This window comes from Phragmites australis, chromosome 4 (assembly GCF_958298935.1).
Source record: "Phragmites australis chromosome 4, lpPhrAust1.1, whole genome shotgun sequence".
In the NCBI taxonomy this organism is placed as follows: Eukaryota; Viridiplantae; Streptophyta; class Magnoliopsida; order Poales; family Poaceae; genus Phragmites; species Phragmites australis.
In genome coordinates, this window is record NC_084924.1 from 40,029,689 (window position 1) to 40,057,387 (window position 27,699).

Consider the following 27,699-nt stretch of genomic DNA (forward strand, 5'->3'; position numbering starts at 1 on the left):
TTTTCCCTACACAACTTTACTTTTTTGGAAAGTTTTCTTAAAAAATTTCTAGCTCAAGTTTTGAGGTAAAAGTTACCGAGCAAAGTTTTGAGAAGAAGTGTTCCATGGGCCACGACTTGAGTTGTTACGTGGGTCACGTGTGGTGCACGAGTTGATCGCTCGCGGACGCATGTGAATCAGGATTTTTACTTGCGTTGGCGTTTATGGCGCTCACCGAACCCTATGGGCTAACCATGCTACCGAGCTGAAGATTGGAATCCCGCCTCTGGCTCATTTTTAAAGCGGAAAAAGGTGCGACCACCTATCCGGACATGTCAATCCAATGTGTATGTGGTGACTAGTATAATGTTTATGTGTTGCAACCGATACTAGATCTAGCATTCCTACATTGCAATGGTTCATAAATCTCACACATAATATATTTCACATTCCACAAAAAGTCAACACTCAGTATCTATATTTCTATAAAATGCACGAGTTATAGCAGATTTAAACGATTTCCACTATATATGTTACACGATCAAACAATCCACCATCAAAGTTCATCACTAGTTCCCTCCCCTCTCCTATAATATGGAAAGTCACAATCTACCTGTCCACCATTTACACATAGACCCTCTAGCTACTATATATTGTTTGGCCCTCTAGCTAGTACATATTTGCACATTGACCCTTTTTGTTGTATTATATTATTTTACTTCTTTAGATTGCTATATCTGAATTGATTTTATGTGCGTAAAACACGTGTGTAATTGCTAGTAATTCATTAATATGGTACCATCGGTTTCTAAAGAGCATGTCATTATATAGCACTAGTTTCTTCAAAAATATTCTGATATGACCAAAGAAGTAATAATATGACATGTTTAATATAAAATGTTCCCAATAAATAAAACAGGCGTCAGACAGAAGTGTTTGTTCATCTTGGAAAATCCAAGTGACACAAAAGTAATGTTCATCTTAGACAGAAAGCAAATAATTTGAATTTATCAGTCAATCCTATACATGGTCAACAGTTGTTAAAACATAATGCAATCTATGGATGAAGAAAAATAAGATGAACAAATTTTAGAGAAAAAAACCTGCTAATTGTGTGATGTAGCAGCACGGCAATCCCTCCTTAGCGTTCCAATTAATTAGAAAACTAAAACAACATGAGCAAGAAGAACGTGAAAATCAGAGGCCATTAGGAGTCTGTTGGACCTAGCTTAGCTTATCCAATTAGGGAGGAGAGGACTCAATCTAACAATACAATTACATACTCATAAGAAACAAAAAAAGGGAAAAAAAGCATCTACCTTTCTACCGAAGGAAAAGTCTTGCGGCGGCCGCCGGCAGCACGCCAACGTCTTCATTCTCATCTCCGCCGCGCTCCCCTAATCCCCCTCCTCCCCAAGCACGCTACCAGCAGCAGCAGTAAATGAAAGAGATGAAACCATGTGTGTGAGTGTATAAGACAAATTGATTCATTTCTCTAGGAAACAAAATATATGAGGCAGCTAACTGTTATTCTCTAGGATAAGAATAGCAATCCTCACCAGTAAATCCAATTCAGCAATAACTAAACTTAACTATTTTCAAGGGACATATAAACAACAACTTTTTGGACCATAAGTATGCAGAACTGCATCATATATCCACGATTGTACAGAGGCATATTTCAACCAAGCTATAATCAATAGTTGGAGTACCCACTATTACCGTAGCTCACGCAAGCCTGTGTGAAAAAAGCTCGCTTGTGATGCAATAGCAACGATGTTCATATAAGTGCCTTCTCGTAAATTCCTCACCCAACTGGAAGAAAATATATAAATCATCATGAGATTGATAAGGAAGACACCAATATGGAAGTAGCTATTGCACGTCACCCATAGCAGGTAACAAAAGGAATACTTCTGATCGAAGTGATTCAAGCAAGCAGATGGGCAATGAATCAAACATATCACAGCTCTTTTGCTTCTTCTACTGGGTACTTTTGTCGAGCACTTGGCGTGCGTCAGATTGGCGTACCTGACTGTGTGTGATTGGTCCCTGACTGCGTGTGATTCGTCGCCGTGGAAGGAACGTGAGTGCCACACATTGAAAAGGGAGAAGGGCCACCCACAAGGATTCAAAGTATCAGTGGTTTGCTAATGGCGGCGAGGTGCGAGGCTGCGTCTTCGAGCAGGAGCGAGAGGCAGTAATCCCCTTCGCCAGAGCTCTGACCTTCAAGGCGAGGCGGGAGGACTGCACCGGCCTCCAATGTTGGTAAGAGTCAGAAATGAATTTATATATATAAAGAGGTAAAGCAAGTACAGAGCTTTACTAATTGCTTCTCTTGATTATGTGCTGCATACCTTAAAAAAAAGTAGTGGTGTTCAAGTCAGAAATGATCAAATAGGCCATTTAGATCGGCCTGGTATGGGCCAGTCTAGTATAGTTCAGTTACGATCTGGTCCGAGCGACCTAGTTACTGTTATAGGTCGTGTCGTATCGGTCCGCGTGCCATCCCCTTGGTCTACGGCACGACCCGTCATCTATTGTGCCATACCGAGTTAGTACGGGTATGATTGCGGTTTGGCGGTTAGCTGGTCTGGTCGGTCCGGAGTCACGGGCGGTCCAAACGTCACGGTTGAGCACGTCGGCCCGGCAACACTTCGAAAAGAGGAAAAAAATTAAAAATAATAGTTACAAAATTCTAAAAAAATCAAAAAATATAGAAAATAAAGAAAATAAGCTTTATTGATAAGTTGCCTCGTTAAAAACCTTTCTACTATTATGAAAAAAGATTATAACCTTTATTGATCCATGAATAAAAAATTGAGAATATAGAAATAATAAAAGTGATTTGTTGAAGTGGGCAAATAGCTTTAGAGTTTGGATCAGTAGGAGTTTGACATAGACGGATAGTGACTATTTATAAGTCAAGATGAGAGGTGGATGGCAGGTCTCGGATCCTTTTGAAAAAATAAAGAAAAATAATAAAAAAATTAGAAATAATAGGGAGACATAATTAATTCTAAAAATGAGCTTTATTGATAGTTGTCTCAATAAAAACCTTTCTAACAAAGAAAAAGAGTACAATCTAACAAAAAAATTAGAAATTACACGTTCTCAAGTATCAACAACATCTAGATACAAATTTTCGAATGAAGCTTTAAGTTCAGTATTCTCTGTAGTGTATTGTATTCGCGCTTCAGCTTATTCCCGGTCTTTTACTATAGTGAGTATTTCCACCATCTCACTTGTAAGATTTATTTTTCTCTCTTCAATTATCCTTCCAGTAAGACTGAAGGCAGCATCAGAAGAAACTGTAGATACTGGAACCATTAACAAATCCCATGCTAACAGTGAAAGCACTGGATAATTCGTCTTGTGCTCATGCCACCATTGCAGTATGTTAGAATTTTCTTGTTCATGGCTGATAATATCACTGTCGATGAAGGTAGTTAGCTTCCCTCCGGATGTTAAAATTCCAGCACTTGTAGTCGTAGACGATAGTGATGAAGAGTCTGAATTTCTTGATAAAGAACCTCCACCAAATATTTTTCCCCACGTTGTTGTCTTCTTACTTGTTGTGGGTGCTAGTGGAGGTCATTGCATGTGAACTTCAGCATACTTTATTTCATATTTACTATAAATATCGAATAACTTAAAACGAACATTAGTATAATAAGTAGAATAATCATGATCAAGAGTATCACCTAGAATTGTGCAACTCTACAAAAACCTACGGTCTTAGCTCTAGGATCTAAAATAAAGGCAAATGCATTCAATAAAGGAATTTCTTTCTAATATTTTAAAATTTTAGTTTTCATAGGAACTACACAATCTCTTAGAAGATTGTCATTTTCATACATGTTTAAATGAGTAGCAATTTCAATAATATTATGCACTACTAAACAAGATGTTAGAAAATAAACTCCTGATAAACTCACAGTTAAATCATAAAAAAGTTCAAGAAACTCTAGTATCCTTTCGGCAACATACCAATGTGCTTCTGTGAGTAAAGTTTGACCTTCATGCTGATGATAGTGTGTATGAATAAACACACCAAATGTGCTCTTATATGATACAATATTTTTTTAGCATCAAGAAAGTAGAGTTCCATCTTACTGGTATATCCACAGCAAACTTACGTGTACGCATACCCGTTGCAACACAGTATTGCTTATATACTGCAATTCGTTGGTTAGACGAGTTTACAAAAGATATTGCAGTATAAAAATCGTCTAGATATTGCGACAACCTCTTCAAACCGGATTTTACTATACGATTGATAATATGACAAGCACATCGTTGATGTAACAAGAAAGATTCAGCATATGCATTAAACAACGGATTAAGAATATCCATGGCTCTAGAGTTTGCACCAAAATTATCTAAAGTGATAGAAAATATTTTATTTGTGAGACCATAGTCTTCAACTACTTGAGATATTTTTCAGCAATATTTTCGCCGGTTTGCGCATTGTCAATCAACCTAAAACCTATTATTCTCTTTTCTAATTCCCAATCATTATTAACAAAATGAGTAACAACACTAAGATAATCGTCTCTAGTCCTACCTACCCATATTCCCGAGGTCAAAGCAACTGAAAATGTACGTGTTTGCAATATTTCTTTAAGCTTGCTATGACACGTATTGTATTATTTTACTATATCCATACTAGTTATCTGTCTAGAAACATGCTTGAACCTAGAATTATGAGCTTGCTTAATGTAATCTTCAAATGCAGGAGACTCACCGATGTTGAGTGATAGATCCGCTCTTTTAATGAAGCGGCATAACTCTTTTCGAGCATTGGCAGCGTCATACTCCCAATGACAAACAGAGGCATCGGGGTTGTACTGCAGCACCGTCTGCTTCATGACTGCTCCACTCTTTCTCTTGTAAGTTGTGGCGTGCCTCTTCAAATGTCTCGTTCTACCTGAGGGCTTTGCTGATAATTCATGTTTGCAAATATAACACCTAGCATACCTGACACTTACCCCATCTTCCTCTTTGTAGAACCTTTCAAAGTCTTGCCAAACTTAGGAAGTATCGGCTCTTGATCTTTTAGAGTCAGTGCTTGCTGATACGTGTGCACTTGTAGAGCCTGACGATGGAGGTGCTGCTGCATCACCTGCATGTGAACCAACCGGAGGTTCACCGTCGGGTCCATCATCACCTGCAGCATTGGTATCAAAGGGGCCATAATCCATGTGAGTCTTTGGAGAAAAAATCATGATCGATGGATGTATTATGATCATGATCACCGACATCCATGATCAATGTCGAATGGCACTACAAAAAATGCAAATATTCAGAGTTAGAAATAATCAAAGAATAAAACTAATAATAAAACAAGAATGAACAATGATGCAAAAAAATCACTAAGATTTCTTCAACGTCAAGACAGCAGGATGACGGTTTTGGAATTGCTCGGATTTTTGGCAACAATTCAAACTAATTTTGCCAAATTATTGCTAATTCTTAAGAACTTTGAGACAACAATGAGAGAAGAAAACAAGAGAGGAAATGGTGTTGCTGGTGTGCAATGGAAGGGCTGGGTGATCCGCTATTTATATGTGAAAAATAGTGATTTTTACTAAAAAAAACTTTGAATTTTTTGGAGCTCAAACGGTCACAAAACGGCTATAAATTCAAAATACTGGGTTAACGGGTTATACGGGCCGTTCCAGGCCCATTTAACCCATTAAACCCGCGTGTCCCCGCGTGCCTCCGCGTGCCGGGCCCATGCACAATGGCTACAGCCGGCCCAGGCATGCTCGCTGGGCCGTGCCGCCGCGTGTCGTGCCGGGCCGATCGTGCCTCCTGGGCCGCCGCATGCCCCGGCCTATTCGGGCCATGCTCATGCCTGCCCGGGCTGGACCGTGCCCGTGCCGGCTTGGCCGCGCGCTCGGCACAGGCACAGCCCGGGGCCTCATGCCGGGTCGTGCCTACAGTGTCGTGTTTCGAGTTGGCCCAGTAGGCACAGTCCATATGGACATCTTTAGTTCAAGTCAATAAGCTGTGTTGTAGAACTGCAGATGGAATGTAGTGTTGCTGCAGTATGCAGGTTGTCTAATGTTTCAGCTCTACATTTTCCAGTTATAGTGTTTCAGTAGAGTGTGCACAAAATAGGATGGGGAGCTGCTTTATACTTGTTTATGAAATTAGCAAAGGAGAAAAAAAAATACATTATGCATTAAGAATGATGAAAGAAATATTGCACTATAAACCTTCGCATGATGGTGGTGTACCCATGGTAAACAGTGAACACAAAGGTTAGTAATGTATTCATGCTAGTGTATAGTTAATACGCACCTGAAACCTTCTTGAAGGAAATTGATACCCAAAAGCCTATAGTTGATCTAAAAGTTCATCTTGTTGATTGAGAGATTGTGGAATGGGTGGATATTGGGGCAGATGAAGTAATTTGTGAAGAGATGGATGAGTGGCAAGATTCAATCTCAGCAACAGAGAGTAGTTTCGTGTACCATGTGGTGGCCTCCACCTCCACAGTGGGGTCGTCTGAGAGCACTGCCTGCACCATCGCTGGCATAACCTATAGGTGCGCACACACAAAAACATTGGCAAACAAAACAAATCCAAATCCATCAAATTATGACTTACCCATTTCCAAAAGCTTACCAAAACAATTTGATCAGGGCCTAGAGAGTGGGAGGTGCCGAACCTTTTGTTGGAGAGCTTAGGAGTGGACCACCTGTGGCACGGCGGTGGTGGAGGACGGGAAGCAGTCTTCATGGCACTTGGTTGTGCGGACATATGGAAAATGCAGGGCAGAGGGAGGAGGCAGAGGTGGAGAGGCAACAAAGCGATGAGGGGATCCAGTATTTGAGTGCGGCAATGCCGATGTAGCGATGATGGCCACAAGAGAGAAGGTGGGTTCTTCTGTTGGTACCTCAGTGGTGGTTTCGTGGAGCACTGTGGCTTCAAGCAACAGAGGAGAGGACGGGGTGGGTGCGGAAGGAGCAAGAACCATCCTGTTTTTTGTTTTTAATTTTGCCTGAGTTTTTTTTGGTGTATCTGATTTTTTTATTAGACAAGTGGGAAGGGAAGGGAAGGGATGGGGACTATGCAACCAACTCGTGCTTTATATAATAGAGATATACTGTACTGATGTGTTGATCATTTTTAGATCTCCACAGCCGAAAAAGACACAAGACACACTTATGATAATTTGCATACTGGAACATCATAGATCTATCTATTATCTTAATAAAGCAAAATTAAAAAGAGCCATCTCCTTCACTCTTATGGGTTGTTTCGATCTCATATTTGAACTTTACACGGTGCCCATTTGATCAACTCGGATGGAAGGTGGAATTCAATCGGATCTACCATAATTCATGTACTTTATAGGTGTATAGATGTAAATATAGATAAATTCATAAAACCCTCAAATATTCTCAAGAAATTCAAAATACCAGTATATATAAATTATATAGCAATTACACTGTCTGAATTTTGAAAGAGAACACAATAAGAACAAAAAAGACTTCCAAATTTTAAAAAAAGCTCCAATAGCAATTTATTTACACCATTCAAATTGGAAGTAAGCAGTTGTATGATATAGTATATGATAGATAGTGGTTACATTTTTAAGATCATCACAACTTATTATTGTGCACAATGATTTGGACAACTAAAAGTCATTCTTCAATGTTCCTCGAGTTAAATTTTTCTTTGAGTTCCATTGTGATTTGAAATGTTTATGGCACCTTAAATATCTAAACATAGAAGGTAATTATAGGCAAGGACACTACCGAGGGTGGTTTATGTTTACCATCGATATTAATCTCTACTATATAAAATAAGAGTTAGTTCATACGTCACCCCTCCTATCTCTCCTCCCATACTATCTAATAAAAAATCAAAAAAACCATGCATAAAAAACCAGAGAGACTCGGACACCAACGGCCCACCATGAATCCCGCACATCCCCCGCTTCTTCAACTACCCAAGTCCTCATCTCATATTTGTCCCCGTCGCCCACGTCTGCACCCCTTCCAACTCCGACCAACCTCCCCAGGCTACCACGGCCTCCTCCTCCTCCCTTCCTCCCCGCATCGTCTCCCCCGGTCATGACGGCTGCCTCCTCCTCCCTTCCTCCCTGCACCGCCTCCCCTGGCCGCACCCCCATTCATCCCTTCCTAGCCACCATGGCTGCCTCATACACAAAAGCAATACTTTTATAGAATAAATGTTAAACTCTTACAGCAATTGACATATGTTGTCTTCTATGAAGATATCTGCAGGAAACAGAAGCACCGGTGCCCAACAACACCGCAGGCAATCGACCGAGAGACACGCACCTAGAACGTCATAACCTCATCTTGATAACCTTCAACATCTTCACTCACTAAGTACCACCACTCATGTCACATGGGATAGAGAAAATAGCAAGCGTGAGCACATGACGCGCTCAACAAGTGTGAGAAAGATAATGATATGTAGGCTTACAACAATAATAGGCTAACACATGGTATATTTGCGTAAGTGCAAGTAAAGAAAACAGTAATGTAATTCAAAAACATTAAATAGTTATTAAGTAAATATAACCCAACAATTAGACATTACCCAAAGCTAACCACCTTACAAACCATAACCATCCAACCATCACCTGTATCACCAACCTATAGCCAAACTATTACTATGACCAACTAATCATGTGAAGATCCAAGTCTCCCATAACTGTAGGCACGACTGTTATAACAGTTTTGCACTCTATAGAGGTTATCCAACTTTTAGCCACAAGTCGTGATATACATGTTAACGTGTTCGCGAAACACTTAACACACGCCAGTGGTGTGCCGCCAGGAGAATCACTACGAAGCATTGACTATTGATTAGGTCCTGGTACTCCAACGAATGCCAGCCAAATGTCTAATGAATATGCTAAGCCTTACCCATATCGGCCTCGTGTTCGGTACAATATTTCTTAGGTTGTCGCTCCACAAACCGATCCTTATATGTGTCATTTGGGCAAAGATTATCCAACATCCAACTGAGAAATAACCAACCTAACCTAACATCTCTGCTTAGAACGTATCCACAAGCCCACCACATGAACTAACATCACCAAACCCATTCTTTGCCCAAGTCTTAGGGTTCCATGTTACTAAAACAAGTTCATCATCACCATTGCATATGTCCACAAAACATGTATATGACACTTTCCAACATCCCAAAAGCATGGCTAAGCAATTCTACCCAAGACTTATATCAACTACCACTTAGGCTTCAAAAAATGTAAAGGAAGAACTAGGAAAACGCTAACATAGGTGACTACCCATCAAGTTGACAAGCATTTTATACAATTTTGTAAAACAAAATATTTAAAATATAGGTACAAGATGATTAAGGACACTTGCCTTGTACCCAACGTTGCTCAGTGTTGACGAAACCTTGATCTCGAAGTCCCTTGAACTATTCCAGAAAGCTATTGACTAAACGTAGGAACTACTGACAAACAACACAAAGCAAACACTGAGAACAACATACCAAATATTATCAAAACACTTTAAAAACACTATGGTTGGATAGGTAGGATTTTAGAAACATTTGGATGCAAGAATCGTCTAAATCAGAGTTAAGGTGAAAGAGAATGGGCTTTCAAAAGATGGATTAGGCTGAAAAAGAAAAACCGGTTTACTGGAGTTATCTTTCTATAGGAAAAGAGTTTATTTTGCAATTATTGCGCCAGGCTTGACAATATCATTATGCATGGTTCAAGAAGTATAGGACTAACTAGACTAAGGAGGAGGATGTGGTGCTGACTTGGCGTGTTATTCAAGCATCAACTTGGATTAAAGAAGAGGTACGCCGAGATCCAGTCTCAACCACCCATGATCAAATGCCAGGGTTACGCTTCTAGGTTAAGAATACTACCGGTAAGTCTGCATGGCAGCGGCGGCTCGGGTTTCGTCGAAGACAGCGATTGGATGCGTGGCCACTGACATTGACATTGGGTTTCTGTGGCATTTCAGCGAAACGAGAGATACATGGTGTAAAATGCAGAAATCCTAAATCAAAGGCATGATTGGTTTTGGAAGGGGTCATCCAAGGTAGCGGTAAAATAGAGATGATTGGTACTAGGTTTTGGTGGTGACTGTGAATAGATGCAGCAACAAAGACGCTCGCGTTCCTGTAAATTGGATATGAGTTTTGAGGAACCATCTAAATAGAGACGTCCATATTTTCCAGAAACACAATGTTATAGGATGGGTTTGGGTAGATCATCCCCTAAGAGGAAGAACGATCAGCAGAGATGAGAAGGGTGATAGTTGTGACATGCTGCAGTGGGAAACCACGTTCCGGTTATGTCGCTCCTCAAATGGTGAAGGAATCCTAGGGTCAAGTAGAAGACTCTATGGGACATGTCGTGACGCTGATGGCACATCCATACAACTTCTGGATTGACAGGGAACGCAAATGTAAATCTGGTGCATGTGCAGAACGCGTCCAGACTGGGGCAGCGGGCACGATGATCGTGTTCCCTGGGGCGTCGGTGCTCTAATAGCTGATCTAGTTGGAGAGGGCATGGGACACGTCCTCGGACACGATCTGGACAAAGGGTATGGTGATTAGACTTATGGTCGGCCGGAAACGTCGATGCCAATCGACAATGGCGCGGTTGTCCGCGACGGCGACGAGCATGACTGTGTAGATCGGACTTTGGCCAGGATTAGAGCTTGGCTAGGGACTTAGTATGATGGTAAAATATTAGTAAGGGAGGAGAAGAAAGGTCCTAACCTTGCTTCGATGGTCGAGGAAAGAGGATTCGCGGAGACGATGACATAGCACATCACGGGTGTTGGCGGCGGTGTTTCTAGTGAACGACAGTACCGATAGGGTAGCAGCGGTGTCTAGGGCTTGGGGCATGCAATAGGGGTAAGAGAGGGCGTGCAACTCCTATTTATAGGGCTAGGAGAGGCTGGTTAAGGTGGAGTCCAAGCCGGACACAAATCGGGTTCGAGTTTGAGTCGGTTGGGATTTCTTTTTTCGTATCTCTCTATTCCGAGGATGATATCTTCACCGTCCGGACTCCAAATTGGACATTTCTGGAATCTAAAGTATAGTGCTCGAATAGATCTACAACTTTGGTGTTTATTGTAACTTCTGAAAATACCATCTAGATTTTCACAAATGCACCATAAGATAAACTATTTGAACTTAGACTTATCTGCGTAGCACTAATTTCGGGAGCCATAAGTCCCTAGCTCCATTATTCAAAAGGGGACTTCAATAAGTTCAAATCGAAGCCCACGACAATACCTACAACTTTGGTATTGTTAAGATTTGCATTTGAGACAGTCTTGAAGTCTGAAACCGCATGCGAAGAAGAGGATATTTAGGACTCCGCAAATATTTACAGATTTTGTGGATCCTTTTTGTTGGCCCTTTTAGAAGATTTGGCTAAGAGTTTGAACTTGAGCAAGATTGAGCCCAAATACACTTTAGGTATAGCTAGGGTTTAGAAATGGAACTTTTGCAGAGAAATTTGAATTGAACTAGAGAAGGATTATATATGATTAATGATTGAATAGATGATGAATTCAAGAATTTTGAATTCCAACCATTAAGATCCAAAACTTATTCACTATTGAGTTTTACAAAAACCTTTTTGAAACCATTTTCACTCGAAATACCAAAGAGAAAGAAAGAGAAAAGAACTCTAATGCATTTACCTAGCTCCTAACAAAACTCACCATGCAATGCGCATAAAATAATAACCTATATTGATTTATTCATTAAGAAAATAGGTTTTAAACCTATTCTACTGGTGAAGCTATTCAATAATCTTGAATTTTTTAATAAGTTGTAAATTCTAAAAATCAGGGTGTTACACGCCTCCCCCGGCAACCATGCCTAGCTGCCTCTAACGATGTCACAGTGATTCCTACACCGTCTCAGAGTCATGGCCCCAACCAAACAATCAATAGTTGTTGCCCCCTCCCCCCCCCCCCCCCCCCCCCCCGCTTGAGACGCAACCGCAAGAGGTCCTCTTCTCCATCGACACCTGAGCTACTCCGGTCGACCTACTTCTTTGCCGGCCGTCACACGACCGCATCATCATCCAGTATGCCTTCCTTTTACACGAATGTGCGTCTCTCGGTCATCTAGTATGGCTTCCTTTTATACGAAGTGGGGCTTTTCTTAAGTAAAAGTTTGGATTAATGTGTTAGGTCAAGTCGGCTGTTTGGTTGCAACCTTGGAGGAAATTAGGAGGCACATGAAATGTAAAATGTGCACGCCTTGTTGATTGTTGTCTAATGATGCTTTGATTTTATTTTTTAGGTGAGTTTTTGTTTTTCATGATCAATGATGTTTTGGTTTGCATTTTGTTGGCCGTGTTCTTCAGGGTATAACTGAACCAGCAAGAGGGCTGCTTAACTATTGTATGCAGATTGCATTCTGGTCACAGTTCTAACATGGACAACAAAAAATAGAGGATAATAAAAAATAGTGGAGCACTAAAAAAAAAAAGGAAAAGAGGGTGCTAGAAAATCAAGATTACAGTGGAAATTCAAAATATTTAAAATAAAGAGAAAAATCAGAAAATCTCACGGTCTTATCACGGCTGATTATAGGAAATTTGGTTCCATCAATCATGTTATACAAGAAAAACCAAATTACATGTGGTGATATCATAACAAATATTGCATGAACATCTTGAAACAACTCATCTAGGAACTCTGCTTCACAATAGCCCGACGTATTTGTTCAGTGAAGCTCCCATGACGTATACACATCTTCATACATTGAGTTTGTGTTTGATGTTACCGTGTTCAATATTTGTGTTTTCGTTGCAACACACGGCCCTTAGCTAGTTAATCATATAAAGTAAGCTACTGTTTTGTGTTCCTGTAATTTTATCGAATGCAAATCTTCAATAATTTAAGTTTTGCATACATATAACTCCCCCAAAAAAACACAACAAGTCAAGGGTAGTTGATAATATAGGATCAATTACATATAAAATGAAGTATTACTACCACAGAGTCATTGAAAGCAGATGTTATGCCACAAACGGTTTCTTAGGAGCCATCACAAACAAAATATCCTCAAACAGTTGGTAAGACAGATATGTCTATAACAAGATAGGCATCTAGGTGTGAATGAACCAGAAATGGTTTTTATAAATTCATTTGTTTCTATCATATAGATGCATATGGCTTTTAGAAAAATTCATCTATGATATTATCACAAATGGGTTCTTATAAGATTTGTCTATGTGTATTCAATAGACACGGATAGATTTTATAAACACTCATTTATATTTAAAGACCTACAAACTTTTTCAAATTTAACCTCTCGTCTCCCTTGGTTCTTTGGGCTTTCAACACATACAAACCGCTCGTCTCCCAAGGCTCTTTTGGCTTCCCACAACATACAACCCCTCGTCTCCCCTCAATATAAAGCAGTGAGAGGTATTCTTCTTCCTCACTCGCCATCAGCGTTGGAGAAGCGAGATCTCGGTGAGGGCCAAATCCCTTTCACTGCACCGAGGTGAGTATCATATGGTTCCCTTCACGGTTTAGTTATAGTTTGTTAGGATTTCATTGCTTCGATATGTGCAACTAATGGCACAACCTTATTTCTATCGTAGATCTGTAATGGCACAATTCATAGAAATTAGGACGTGGCAGGATGAGATTGTCCCTAAGGCAGATTTGACGACGTGGATGCTTGGCGTCAACTTTATCCTGATGGATCTCGTCTTCTTTGCTACTATAAAGGCCCCCTCTATAGACCCTATGTACGCCATCAACCACGTCCTCCATTCGGCTCTACCAGATGGAAATTTCTCCATTGTTGTTCATCAAAATGGGAACATTTTCGTCAACTGCAAGACATGCTTGAATGTCCATTTCTTGCTGAACTATGACTAATGATTTGGCAGCAAAGCAGTCTGGTTCTAGCTAATGTGTGAGATCATCAAGGTGCAGCCAGATCCTGTAGGATTAAGAATGGCGAATAGAGGGGGTGAATAGGCGCCTCACGAATTTCTTGGATGGCATTCTCCTGTTTTGTCACCCAACACACCTCAAAACCAAGAGATGGAAAAATCACCGGAAGAAGAAATTCTCCAAGAAGAATTCGATACCCACTTGTATGTGTTTGTATGTGAATTTTATGCCTCTAGCCACAAGAAGAACATCTTCTCATGGTGGAAAAATTTCAGCACAACAACCAAAATGAAAACTCAACTGAAAAAGAAAGGAATTCGTAACAAAGCAAGGGAGCCAACAGAAGCAAACTAGAAGGAGATTAGCACAAGCATAGGAAACAAACACTTCATTTCTTGCAATTAGCCTTATTTTAGGAGAAATACAAAGTAGTTTTTCACTCAAAAAAACTCTCACCTATACATAGGCTAAGTACTCATCTCTCATTTCCTCTAGAACCCTAGCATACAAACTCAAATGGTTTTCTCACACCTCTCACACAACTCTACGCCTTTATTTATAGGCCTAGGGAGGTAGCTTAGTCCTTAAGTTTCCTTGTTTCCAAAATATCCATCCCTTCCAATGGCCACCTACCTACCATTGGGGTATTTTATTCCATTTTTTGCTTCATCCATCGAACGACCATTGCATCTTTAACATCTTAGCTTTGCCTCGACGGAAGTTTCGCAATGATGCCATGTGCATTCTATCCTTCCATGGTTTTGGGATCAAACTATGAAACCGTCCCACACGCTTCTCAAAACATGACTCACTGCCACTTGCTTTCATCTCAAGCAAATATCTCGATGTTGACACATGTACTTCATCTTGCGATCTTTACCATCGGCAAGTATTTCCCGCTCCCGATCGCTTGGGTCATCTTGTCACTTGCACAAGTATCATCTTCGCTTGACTTTGTCAATACAGCATCTTCATCCATCTTCTCATGCTTTGCTTGACCTTCATGTGCACCGCTAGGATCACCCTTAACTCCACAGGCCTACTTGATCGTCCGACACCAAGCACCCCACTTGGCCTTGATCATCCCATTATCGACCGCCAAGTTGCATCCATCACTTACACATCATGAGACAAGCACACACATATCTCCAAACCATGTCCATTTAGATCCAAACCAAAATCCTCAGCTTAAGATACATCTGAGAAAAATCATGAACAACAGATGATCTAGTGTTCACGGCTTCTAAGCGCTAGACCATCTGACGTGTACTTCTTCTCCAGACTAGCCATCTTGTAACCTGTGTGCAAGAAATACTCCGATGAAGCATCCGATGTTCATCCCTTTGAACGTCAGACCATCTAGCGAGTACAAAGTCCACTAGGGCTAGTTTGCAACTTATCTGCAAGAAAAGTTCCGACGTTCACTTCACTCTATCATCGGATCATCCAGTATACACTTCAATCTCTGCCTCTGGGATGAAATACTCTACCGTGTACATTTTCCCATCGCGGCACCATCCAACGTGTACATTCTTACCAGAACCCATTTTGCAATCTCTCTGCAAGAAATAGTCCGGCATTCTCTTCACTTCATCATCAGATCATCCGATGTGTACTTCAACTTTTTCTTCTGAGTTGAAATGCTCTGGCATGAAGTCCTCCTGAGTGCTGGATCATCAAACGTGTACAAATTGCCCAGCGCCAGACCATCTGTGTATGCAATTTTCTTGGACTCAGAAATAAACACACCAACTCCATATTCTATGCAATTTTGGTTAGCCAAGATCACATTTGCAGTATATATGCATGCTTATGCAATCCCACAAATCAACAAACCAAAATAGCAACATTATCAATCACTTATCACAGATAAACCAAGGCACATTTCAACTTGGTTTCTTAATCTCCCCCTTGATACCACATGCACTACATCCTTCCATGGTTTTGAGATCAAAACACAAAACCACCTCAAATGCTTCTCAAAGTGTGACTCACCACTTTCTTTCACCTCAAGCAAGCGTCCCGATGTTAACACATGTACTCCGTCTTGCGATCTTGACTATTGGCAAGTCTCTCCCACTCCCGATCCCTCGAATCGCCTTGTCACTTGCACCGGCATCCTCTTCGTTTGACTTTATCAACATATCATCCTCATCCATCTTCTCGTGCTTTGCTTGATCTCTATGTATACCGCTAGGATCACCCTTGACTTTGCCCGGTCTCCTTGATCGTCCGGCACCAAGCACTCTGCTTAGCCCCGATCATTCCGCCATCGACCACCAAGTTTTATCCATCACATATACATCATGAGATAAGCACATACATATCTCCAAACCATCTCTAGTTAGTTCCAAATCGAAATCCTCAGCTTAAGACACATCCCAGAAAAGCTGTGAATGTCGAATGATCCGGTGTTCACAGCTTTTGAGCGCCGGACCATCGGAGTGTACCTCTTCTTTGGATCAGCCATCTTACAACCTCTCTGCAAGAAATGCTCAGGTGAAGCATCCGACATTCATTAATTTGAACGCCGGACCATCTGGTAAGTACAAGTCCATCGGAGCCAATTTGTAATCGCTCAGCAAGAAAAGCTCCAGCATTCACTTCACTCTATCACCAGACCATCTGGTGTACACTTCAATCTTTGCCTCTGGGATGAAATACTCTGGCGTGTACATTTTCCCATCGTCGGACCATTCAGCATGTACATTCTTGCAAGAACCCATTTTGCAATCTCTCTGCAAGAAATAATCTAGTGTTCTCTTCACTTCATCGCCGGATCATTCGGAGTGTACTTCAACTTTTGCTTTTGAGCTTAAATGCTCCGGCGTGAAGGCTTCCTAAGCATCGAACCATACGGCATATACAAATTGCCTAGCATCGGATCATCTGGTTTATGCAATTTTTCTAGACTCAAAGACAAACACGCCAATTCCATATTCTCTACAACTTTGGTTATCCCAGATCATATTTGAAGTACATATGCATGCTTATGCAATCCCACAAATCAACAAACCAAAATAGCAATATTGTCAATCACTCATCGTATATAAACCAAGACATATTTCCACTTGGTTTCACTAATCCGGATGACTGTGAGTTGCTAATTGAAGATGATTCTTAGATTGACATTGTGCTGAAATACAGGAGGCTGAGATGATGTCCATCATCTCATCTTTTTGAAAGACGGCGTCGATCGACCCAAGTTTGTTGATCATTTTTCATCTTTTTGGAAGGCATCGCCATGATGTCAATATTTCATCCTTTTGGAATACAGCATCGATTGAACAATGATGTATAGCTAGCTAAGTTTATGTGTCCTAAACAATATGTGACTTTCATCTGTGTGATATTCTTAACAGTTGTGATATATATGTAAATGCATGTGTTTTGTATTCTGAATAATATGTAATCAATGTTATGAACAATGTGTGATCTATGTTCTGAATAAATGTGTTAATGTGTTTAATTTGAGAATCATTAAGTGTGTATCTATGTGACTCTCAGCCAGGAAGCTAATTTGCTTATAGGAGGAAACACATACGATTTTTTTAAAACAATCCCTCTGTAACAATTAACACAGACAGGTTTAAATAAAACCCATATGTGACTCTTAGTAATCACAGATAGGTTTTAACACACATTGTCTATGACTCTTACTACGTACAGATGGGTTTAAAAAATACCGTTTGTCATTCTTACTACGCACAGACGATTATCTAAAACATCCGTCTGTGCGTAAGTGTATTGCAGACAGTTCTAAAACCGTTTGTAACAAGCTCGATATCACAGACACTTTTGTACAGATGGAACTAAAAGGACAATGGTGTCGCCTAGAGGAAGGTGAATAAGCGTTTTTACAACAATTCGTCTCATTTTACTGTTGGCATAAACTTGCATGAAAAATAAACTAGCAGATTTTTTATAAGTGAAAATCCTAAATATACTAGGCTCAATTAGTGCACAATCACTCTAAATAAGTGTAAAAGTTACCATCCTAGGGTGACAATGATTATTCAAAACTACCAAAAGATATGCAAGAAAACTCTAGATGAAAATCCTGAAAACACTGTTCACCAAATACGTTGGGTTGAATCCAGAACCTCCGGGTTCAGAGTTGATTGTACAGTATTTGGAGTTTTCGGGTTAAATCTGGAACTTCCAGGTTCAGTAGAGAATGAACTTGAAACTGAAATTAAAGTACACCTAAAGAGTTTTCGAAGCCTTCCGTGCAAAACAGCGAGGCGTTCTCCAAAATAAATATGGAAAACCATATCGTATCTGCTAAACAAAGATACATGTAATAAAATAACTACTTAGATGTTAGATGTATGTACGATGGTTAACAGTGCTAAATACTTAAGTAATTAACAATACTAATTAAATCATCAATATTAAATTCAAATGTAATAATTAATATTTAAGATTAAATTAAAATATTAATTAAACAGCCTTACACCACTATCTATCCATCATTCACATCACATCCTATCACTGACTACCACTCTGGCTATGCAGTTGTTCGGTACGCACCACTATTTTAATGAATTGAATAAAATATTAATTAAACAGGCGCACAATACTATTAATTATAAATTTCAATTTGACAATTTTTTGATACATTATGATTTTAATCGAATCTTTCTGTCTAACCTAAGTTTTTTTCACCGATACCCTACTTACACATATAAAGAGCATGCATACACTAGACATCACCGTACGCCACCACTAGTTAAATAATATAATTACACTGACTAATCAAACTAAACAAATAATCTAAGTACTCTAATTAATATAATTAAACAAACATAACTAAACTGATTAAACAATATACTTTAATTACTATTATTAATGCACGTATCCAACGTGTGTGAGATGCCAATGTGCAGCAGCTGCGTAAGGAGTTTGGCAAGATCGCCACTAAGAATGGCAAAACCATCGATGAATTCTCACTCCGGATCACTGGACTTGCGAACAACATCCACATCACGGACATGGAGATCCTGCAAGTCATCCCCGAGCATCTCACGCAGGTTGCAATCTCCATCGAGACGCTTCTCGATGTCGACACGACATCGGTGGAGGAGGTGACGGGCATCTTCGGGCCATGGAACAGCACCACAAGCTAGCACCTACACCCGTCATGGACAAGCAGGGTCGCCTGCTCCTCTCGGAGGAAGAGTGTCTTGCACTATTAAAGATCCACGAGAACGACGATGAGGGCAGCGGGTCCAGTGGCAGCAAGAAGCGTGGGAAGCTGTGCGGGCGTGACTGCGGTAGCGGTGCTTGTGACGACGGAAGCGGTGTGTGCAACAGGCCAAGCCAGGAGCGCTCAGCGGACAAGTGCTGCAACTGCGGCAAGACCAGCCACTAGGTCAAGGACTGTCGTAGCAAGCCCAAGAAGTCTACATAGGCCCACGTGGCCCATGGAGAACAGGAGGAGCTGACGCTCCTTATGGCTCACGCATTGTTTTCTTCCCCAACTTCACCTGGCAATCGTCAAAGCGGAAGGTGGTGGCTCTGTCCTCATGCAAGGCAGAGTGCATTGCGGCGGCCACAGCTGCGTGTCAAGGTGTCTGGCTAGCTCGACTCTTGACTAACTTGATCGGTTCAGAGTCTAGAGTGCCAGAACTCAGGATGGACAACCAATCTGTCATCGCGTTGAGCAAGAACCCCGTCTCCCACAACCAGAGTAAGCACATCGATACTCGGTTCCACTTCATCTGGGAGTACATCGACAAGAAGAAGATCGTCCTCAGGCACACATCGACATAACTACAGCTTGCAAATGTTCTCACAGTTGGGGAAAAAAACAACGCGTGAGCCATCAGGAGCATCGACTCCTGCTCTTCTCCAGCGCGTCACGGATTTGTTGTCTCAATTTGCTTTTGCATGTTTTGTTTCTGTTTTGATTCAGTTAGCGTGTGAGCATGGTTCGTTGTTGTGGCCGTGTGAGTTTGTAGGCTCGACGCATGCAGGAGCGAGTCCGAGTCATCAGTGTCATGTGCGGCAAGCTCGTGGTCGTGTGATGGCACGATCGTTCGTGCGTGCGTGCCGTGCATATCGGCAGGATAGCTGCCATGTTTAGCTTTGAGTCCTTGTTTAAATAGTTGATCAATACAAAAAATGTGCCTTTCAGCGCCAAAAACTTGTGTTTCCGTTCTTTGAACGCGTGAGTCTGCAAGAGTTCGCCGGCGGCAAGGAATCGCCCGTTAACTCCGAAAAAAGCGCCTTTTACTAGTTTTGACGGATCCTCAGTGCTCGAGTTGAGACGGACATTTCTTTTTTGCAGATTCCCCGAAGACTCATGAAAAACGCTGATTTATTTATCCACAGACACAGTACGTTTATTTCTTTGAAGGAGCAAAGGATTAAAACTATTGTCAACTGTCATGGGTCAAGGAATCAGACAAAATTTCAAGTTCAATCTTCAGCCCTCTGCAGGGAAAATACCGCTTCATTTGCAAGTGATCTAGTTTATCATAGCTGAGATCTCAGTCTGAACATTAGCAGATCTTAAATCCATAATTTTTCTTTGATTTGAAGCACAGTTTGTCCAAATTGCAGATTATTAGCTTGATATCTGCAGTTTGTTTGTCTTAGTCAAACTGGATTGAGCTAGAGTCGTGTCCAAATCTTCAGTTTGTTTGTCTTAGTTAATCTCGTTTTCGTCTGTGCTGTCATTTTGCTATATGTTCAGACTTTGCGTTTTGTTGAAGAGAGCTGTATTGCTACTTATAAAATCTCAATCTTATGCTTTCCAATAAACCAGGCGCCTTTGTTTTAAAAAACAAAATTGGCTTGTCTTTTTTCTTGTCTAAGACAAATTTCATTTCCACTAGAAAATGCTACTTTATCATAAGGAAGTAGCTAGTGCTGTTCTAATTCAGAAAACCGGTTCCTCGTGTTCAAGTTTGACATAGCAGCATAGCACTGAAGAAAATGGGACTTTGAGGCCTTGTTTTGCTTTTGATGTGTGATCAGATCAGAGTGTCCACATATTCCTCACCTGAAAGTGGTTACTTCCATTTATAACTTAGTAGACTAGGCTTTCATGCATTCTCCACGAAGGGACTAGAGACAATGTAACTGTAAGTCCACTTACAATAGTTTTCTGATAGTGAAAATCGAGAGTCAAATACTTTTATTTTCTCTTACTGAACCTAAAGCACTTGATGTTTTGTTGCATAAACTACAGTCTCAAAGAATAAGGTTATGCGCATCAGAACGATGCAACGAGAATATCCAACCATCCAATGCGAGCAAATTCTCTTGGAATAAGGATTCTTCCGTCAATCAGTGGCCTCCAAATTCCAAAAGCGAAGCTCCTACTTGTGTGCCATAATGGAGCCAATCCATATGCATGCACCCATCCGTAGCAGAAGAGGACATGGGCACTGGTCAACGGCCTCCAAGCTAAAAGGAGCAATGGGTGATGCTGCTTCCCTGTCAAGTTAGCATCCGGCAAACGCGAGATTCTTCCCGAGCTGAATGCCATCTCGATCGGCCGGTTTTGCCCGTGCTCTGCCCTCGCTTTACTACTCATCATCATGAATGCATCTGTACCATTAGGGACGAATTCCTGATGCCGTACCACCTTTTCGTCATCCGTCTTTCTAGCAGAATTGCTTCTGGCCAACACGTTGTTCTTCTTGATCCAATGATTTTTTTTTTATTGAACGGCGCTTCCCAACTGCATAGCCTTCTAGGAGGCCAGGGGTGCGGTACGGGATCTAGAACCCCTGCCGGTTCCACTCCTCCCTTAGTCTTTCCATCGGGCTCCATGCCCGTCCGCGTGATCCAATAATCTTCAGTGTTAGACCTGATCCTGTCGGGACTGGACTGCTAATTATAGTCTTTAGAGCATCCATTTTCTCCATGGATGATTCCATACTTCATGACGTGCTTGTTCCTTTTTTTTCTACGTGTATTTTCAGAGATATTCGAGCTCCTTTCCTGGCTTCCTGCTGCCAGATCCTGAGATAGTGCAGTCTTGCTGTCAATGCTGCGTGATACGTCAGGGTTAATGTGTTCTTATTCTGATCGTTCTCAGCTAAAATCAGAGCCTTTTAAACTAAAGGGTTCCGAGAAGGATATGCCTCAACTCCCAGTCGGCATTTGCAATTCGAGCATCACTTGCTTCTGTGCCATGTATCTGAATACTACTTTGTTTCGTCCCCACTTTCTTCCTCATCTTGAGCTGTTCTGATTCCTTCAGGCGATCTGTTCAAAGATATTGTCCTGTTCAGTACATGCATCCTCAAAGTTTCAAACACATATGCAATTTGAAGTCCCAAAGTGTGTAGCAAACGAGGATAAGACCAGCTGGCTTATCAGTAACCTTGAAAACCATGGAGCATTGCAGCATCCCGGTTTGACATCGCCGCCTCGTCGGTTTGACAGATTGCGGAAAGTGAAAACGCCGCACAAACCGCACGCGCACGCGTACGGTCAATACCTACAGACTGCAATGGTGTGGAGTTCCATCAACTGAAGATACGAGAATATTATGGTTCAGGAATAAAGTGGCGATAGAACTGATCGTGATGTTTGGCTAGACACAAGTGGTTCTCTGACCGGCAGTACTCTGAATGCGTTGAAGGTGGCAAAAGAGGATGAAGTAAGGATTCCAAAGAAATCTGCTGGGGAAGATTGAGATTCTCAACTGGAATACAAATCGATCTTTAATACCCAGCAGCATATCGGATCATGATCTTCGGTGTCATACCAATTTTGATCTGCTGAAAATTTGCAATGTTGCCATATGCTGAAGGCCGAGCTAGCTGATTGTAAAGGCGTCGCGCGGCAGATTCCTAACGGAATTCTGAGAGCTTTAGCGCCACTTCGAAAGGAAAACAAGGTTAAATAGATACGTGTTCCGACGTGCCGATTGATCCATTTCTTGGTAAACATGAGAAAAAGTTCGCATTTTTAGTTCTGAGCAGTGCCTTTTTCAGTTTCAGATAACCATGCCTGAAATTTCTGCATGCCTAGCACACTACGAAACGAATTGCAGACTCTGCATTGATATGCATGTATAATACATTATGCTTAAATAAACCCATCTTGCAATGTGAAACATTACACGAGTTATGATATCATTTACATTTCTGAGGAAGAAACTTATTACTGTCTGGTGCATATATGTGTTGCTGAATCTTTACCCAGACATGATCGCACATGATGTTTGGCCTGCTTGCACGCAATCAGCGGCTGCTATGATGGTGTAGGGTTGGTGAGCCCGGCAAATGATAGGATAGGAATGCTGCGTGCACTTCAGCTCACAAGCTGCCGAACGCATGTACTCGAGGTACTACCTCTAGCACGAGCGCAGCAAGCGAGAATGAAGCACGTACCCAGTGAATGTGATCGACTGGTTTGTCTGGTCTCTCTGATGCATCTAGCAGCAGTGCAGCAGTACTAGGGGTGGAAACAAAACCCGGCTCCCACGAGCTTGTTTTTGGACGACCCGAGCCAGGCTCCGCTCAACTACTTGGCCGAGCTGGGAGAAAGGCTCTACTTGGGCTCGTAGCTAGCTCAAGTCGGCTCAATATGGCTCGCGAGTCAGTTTGCTGGAGTCAGTGCTTTCTCCTCGTGCTTCATCTTTGCTTCTTCACCATGCTCCCCGAGGTGCGTCTCGGAAGAATGCCTTTTATCAAAGGATTGGAGAGAAGCTATAGCTTTGAGAGTTGCTGAATTAGTAATTGTAGCTATGAGAAAGGACTAGTGTTGGAGGAAGATTTAGCCCGGGCTAGAACTTCTTATTTCAGAGGGGGATCTAACAAACTTGGTCCCGGTCACGGGAAATCCAATGTTTCTTCAAAAAAGAATAAATTGAAGAACACTCTTCTATGCGACCACTTATAGAGAGACCGCACATGTTCACGTTCTTAAAATCAGGATTTCCGCGCATTCCACCTCCACGAGGGTTGCAACCACGCTGTAGATGACGCCAAAGCCGGCGCCCGACGCCAAACAGGAGCACCACAGCGAGCGTGAGCAGCAATGCGGCCATCATGATGGCGAACGTGCGGCACGACCTCGGTAATGACAGCGGCCTTTCCTTTTGGCGGCCTGGGCAGGGGGTGGTGGTGGTGTGGCTGCGTGCGGGTGAGCACACAACGTGCGCGCGAGAGTGCAGGATGACGGAGGGTGGGCGGGCGACAGCCGAGGAGGGCAGTGGTGCATTTGTGACAGCGAGGAGGAGAAGGAGGCGTGTGGCGGGTGGGGCCTCCCCAGGCTAGGCCGCACGAGCGGGCTGAGGCACACCACAAACCCTGAGACGCTAGCCCCAACGCCTCCCAGACGGCGACAGCGGGGGGTTTTCCGCATCGACGACTATGAAGGCAACCATGGCAACTCTGCCGAGGAAGTGCTCTCCTCACCACCCTCGTCGGCATAGCTCACTAGCGAGAGCCTCCGGTTGTTGATTGTGCAGCAAGAGCGTCGTGGTGGGGATGGTGGGGAGGTTGTCACCGACTCCTTCTTCCTGAGGCCGCATGACATGATCCCAGCGAGCCAGGACCAGTGCTTCGACACCTTGCCACCGCTCTTCTCCCCTGAATTCGATCCGTGGGAGTGGTGTCCGCCAAAGAGCATGGCGAGCACGGAGAACCTGCTGTTGCGCTGCCTCATGAACCCAATGTCGTCTTCCTCGAATCTAGCCCCGTCACCACCGTCAGCGTACACGAGGCCCACCTACGGCGTCCGAAAGAAGAGGAGGCCTAGTGGGCGCCCACACGCCCCCGAGGCGTTGGATTTCTGGTGGCACACGTACGGTGATACCGACCTCGGGAACACAAGCTCCGGCTCCCGCTCCAGGGGCGGCAGCGAGGATGCCTCGTTCTGTGCGACAGTGAGTGCAAGCAAGCGATCACGGAGGCACATCATGCAGACACCAACCCCGCTCTCGTACGGGTGCCTGTTGCACCTCTTGTTCCTCTCCCCGCCATATTGGGGGTACTGGGCTGGCCTTGGTGCGGCTGGTTGGCTGGATCGGTGAGCAAGACAGCGAGCTGCTCACGAACTAGCTTTGACTCGGCTCGATTTGAAGCCGAATTGGGGAGGTGGCCTAGGCTGACTCATAAGACTCGAGCTATATTTCCAGCCCTAAGCAGCAGTGCCTGCAACTTGCTGCTGAGTCGGGCATCATGTGATGGCCCAAAGGGCGCAAAGCATCTCTCCACCATGGTATGGCAGCGTTGGGAAGAGGCCAAAGATTCTATTCTGCTCCTAAATGTAGTAGTAATTGATCATGCTTAGAGAATCGCAGGACAGAGAACACAGAGAAGAGAGAAAGAAGCACTTGTTTGTTTGCTAATGATGCCCGCGAAAAGCAGAAAGCACCGGACAAACAAGGCAATGATTTGCTCTTGGACATTCCGTGAGTTTCCCAGTGGCAACACCAGCAATCGATGACGTCGGAGTTAAAAACAGTATCAGGCTTCGTTAAGTAATGAAAAGCAATCATACATGGCGCGACCACGTCGTACATAGTTCTTTTTTTTGGTTTGTTTTCTGCTAAGCTTTTGCTTTCCGACACCGCGGCGACAATCCGAGTTGGGTATTGGACGCTTTCTACTGGAGTACACGTAGTTCAAAGTCACGTACTACTAGTAGCACACAAGCTTGCTTACACGGCATCTACTCTTCAGCTGGCCCAACCCTGGATGGATTACGATGGGTGGATTGATTAACCCGGCGAGTGTTAGCGACGAACGAAGACCGCTGGGCGCTGGCTGCTGCTACCTGGCGCTGACGAAGGCCCTGATGTGGACGAGCATCTCCTGTGTCCGTGGCTGGGACAGGTGGTAGTTGTGGAGCACCTGGAACGCGTGCCCGACGCCGCAGTACATGGCCTGCTCCACGCTCTTGCCGGCCTTGCGCATGGCCCTGCACAGCTCCAGGTTGCGGTCGCGTAGGATGTCCATCTCCGAGATGCAGACGAGGAGGGGAGGCAGCGGGAGGGTCTCCAGGCGCGGCGAGGCACGGGACAGCGGGTTGCACCAGGGGTGGTCGCGGCTGGCGCCGGCAGGAAGCGCCAGGTGCCAATAGCAGTCGGAGATGGGGAGTGTCAGGGCGGACCGTGGCGGCTGCGGCATGGTCTTCTCGGACGCGGTTCGGGCCACGCCGCCGAAGAAGGGCTGGACCAGGATGGCGCCCTTGACGGCGAGCGGCGACAGGGCGCCGAGCTGGCCCTGGCCGAGCCGCGCGGCGACGTGGAAGGCGATGTTGGCGCCCGCGCTGTCGCCCATGAGGAACACGCGGTCGAAGCTACTGCGGGCCCGCCACCAGGAGAGATCGTCGGAGGCGGCGCGGCTGGCCGCGGCCTGGTGCCGCAGCCACCTCACCGCCGCAAGCCCGTCGTCGAACGCGGCGGGCAGGCGGTTCTCCGGCGCGAGGCGGTAGTTCACGGACATGACGGCGCAGCCCGCCCGCGCGGCGAGCTGCGCGAGGAACTCGTGGTAGCAGCTCCACGCGGCGGAGCCGACACAGAAGCCGCCGCCGTGGAAGTACACCACGACGGGGAGCCTCCCTCCTCCTACGGACGACGTCGTCGGCGCGTACAGCCGCGCCCACACCCCCGTGGCGCAGTCGACCACCACGTCCCTCGCCACGACGCAGCCTGGCGCCGTGCCGCCCCACGTGGAGGGCACGTCGGGGATCGCAGGGAGGCGCTCGACGTGGCCATCCTTGTAGACGCGTATCAGGCCGTGGATCTCCTCGACGACGGAGCCGTGCCCGTTCTTGGCGACCTGCATCTGCTGGAAGCTGACCCTTGGCTCGCCGACGTGCAGTGCCCCCATCCTCCGCCTCCGGATGCAAAGCTGCCGGCCTCACGAACAACACGGCAAGAAGGCAGTCAGGCTCAAAAGTGCCAGGCTTTGGCCGTGCGATGTGTCACGTCCCGGGGGCCGGCTGGCGGGCACAATCATGCAGCCGTGACTGTGGGGGGGTGCGCTCGGCCGGCGCCGCGGGTTTTATAGCGGGGAGGGGGCGGTGGGACAGGTGTTGGCGAGGCGGTTGCCGCGGGGCCAAGGGGGCTCGGCCGACAAGTGGAGGCGGGTCATTCGCGACGTGCGGGTGGGGGCGCCGGCCGGATGCGAGGGACAGAGAGGGAAAAGAGGGCGAAAAATGAAAAATCCATGTTCGAGGCACGGGAAAGTCCACGGGGTCGGATTTGGTGGACACTGAACCAGTGAACCCTGTTGTCTTGTCCAGGTCTATCCGTTTCTGCAATTTGCTCCTGGCTCATATGATCGGTTCTGGTCATCGTGGCTATTTCTGAAAGCGACAAACCAGGTTAATGTAGCGTCTTCGTCTTTACAAGAGGCTTTTTATTTGAATGATTTGTCCAAAAAAACATTCTGTTTCGGGAGACAGTCCTATGCTCCATCTTCGGAAGTTGTACAAATTTTGTAGCACGAGCCAATGGCTAATTCTAGCTACTTCAAGCATTGAAGCATTATTCATCAGTTTGTGGATCTATAGATCTCCTCAAGAGTTAATCTCGTTCCCCCACCACCTCACCAGGTTAACAAATGCGACGAAAACCACTTGAAATGCGTGGTTTTTTATTGATTCGGTCTGGTTTGTATTTAGAAATCAAGCAGTTTTCGATCAAATTCAAATTTTAAAATTTGATAAAATTCGATTGAATTTGACCGAATTCTTCGATTTTCGTAGAATGCGCTGTGTCCAGTTTTCGGTCCTCGGTCATATTTGTTAACCCTACCTCTCACCCTGTCACATGTGGCTCCCTCCCTAACTCTATGGAGCCACACCATTATCGAATATCGAT

At 43.9% G+C, this 27,699-nt stretch overlaps 1 protein-coding gene and 1 long non-coding RNA gene across 2 annotated transcripts; both read right to left on the reverse strand.

Moving 5' to 3' along the window:
• Window positions 1-943: 943 nt before the first annotated feature.
• LOC133914397 (uncharacterized) lies at window positions 944-2,226 on the reverse strand. The gene is made up of 3 exons (XR_009909241.1): window positions 2,011-2,226; window positions 1,702-1,794; window positions 944-1,401 (listed from the first exon to the last, which is right to left on the reverse strand). It is a non-coding gene; the product is annotated as an uncharacterized LOC133914397 (long non-coding RNA).
• Window positions 2,227-25,324: 23,098 nt separating this feature from the next.
• LOC133916487 (probable carboxylesterase 6) lies at window positions 25,325-26,868 on the reverse strand. The gene has a single exon (XM_062360171.1). It carries the CDS (start codon window positions 26,702-26,704, stop codon window positions 25,643-25,645), a length of 1,062 nt encoding a protein of 353 aa, XP_062216155.1. The 5' UTR covers window positions 26,705-26,868; the 3' UTR covers window positions 25,325-25,642.
• Window positions 26,869-27,699: the final 831 nt, after the last annotated feature.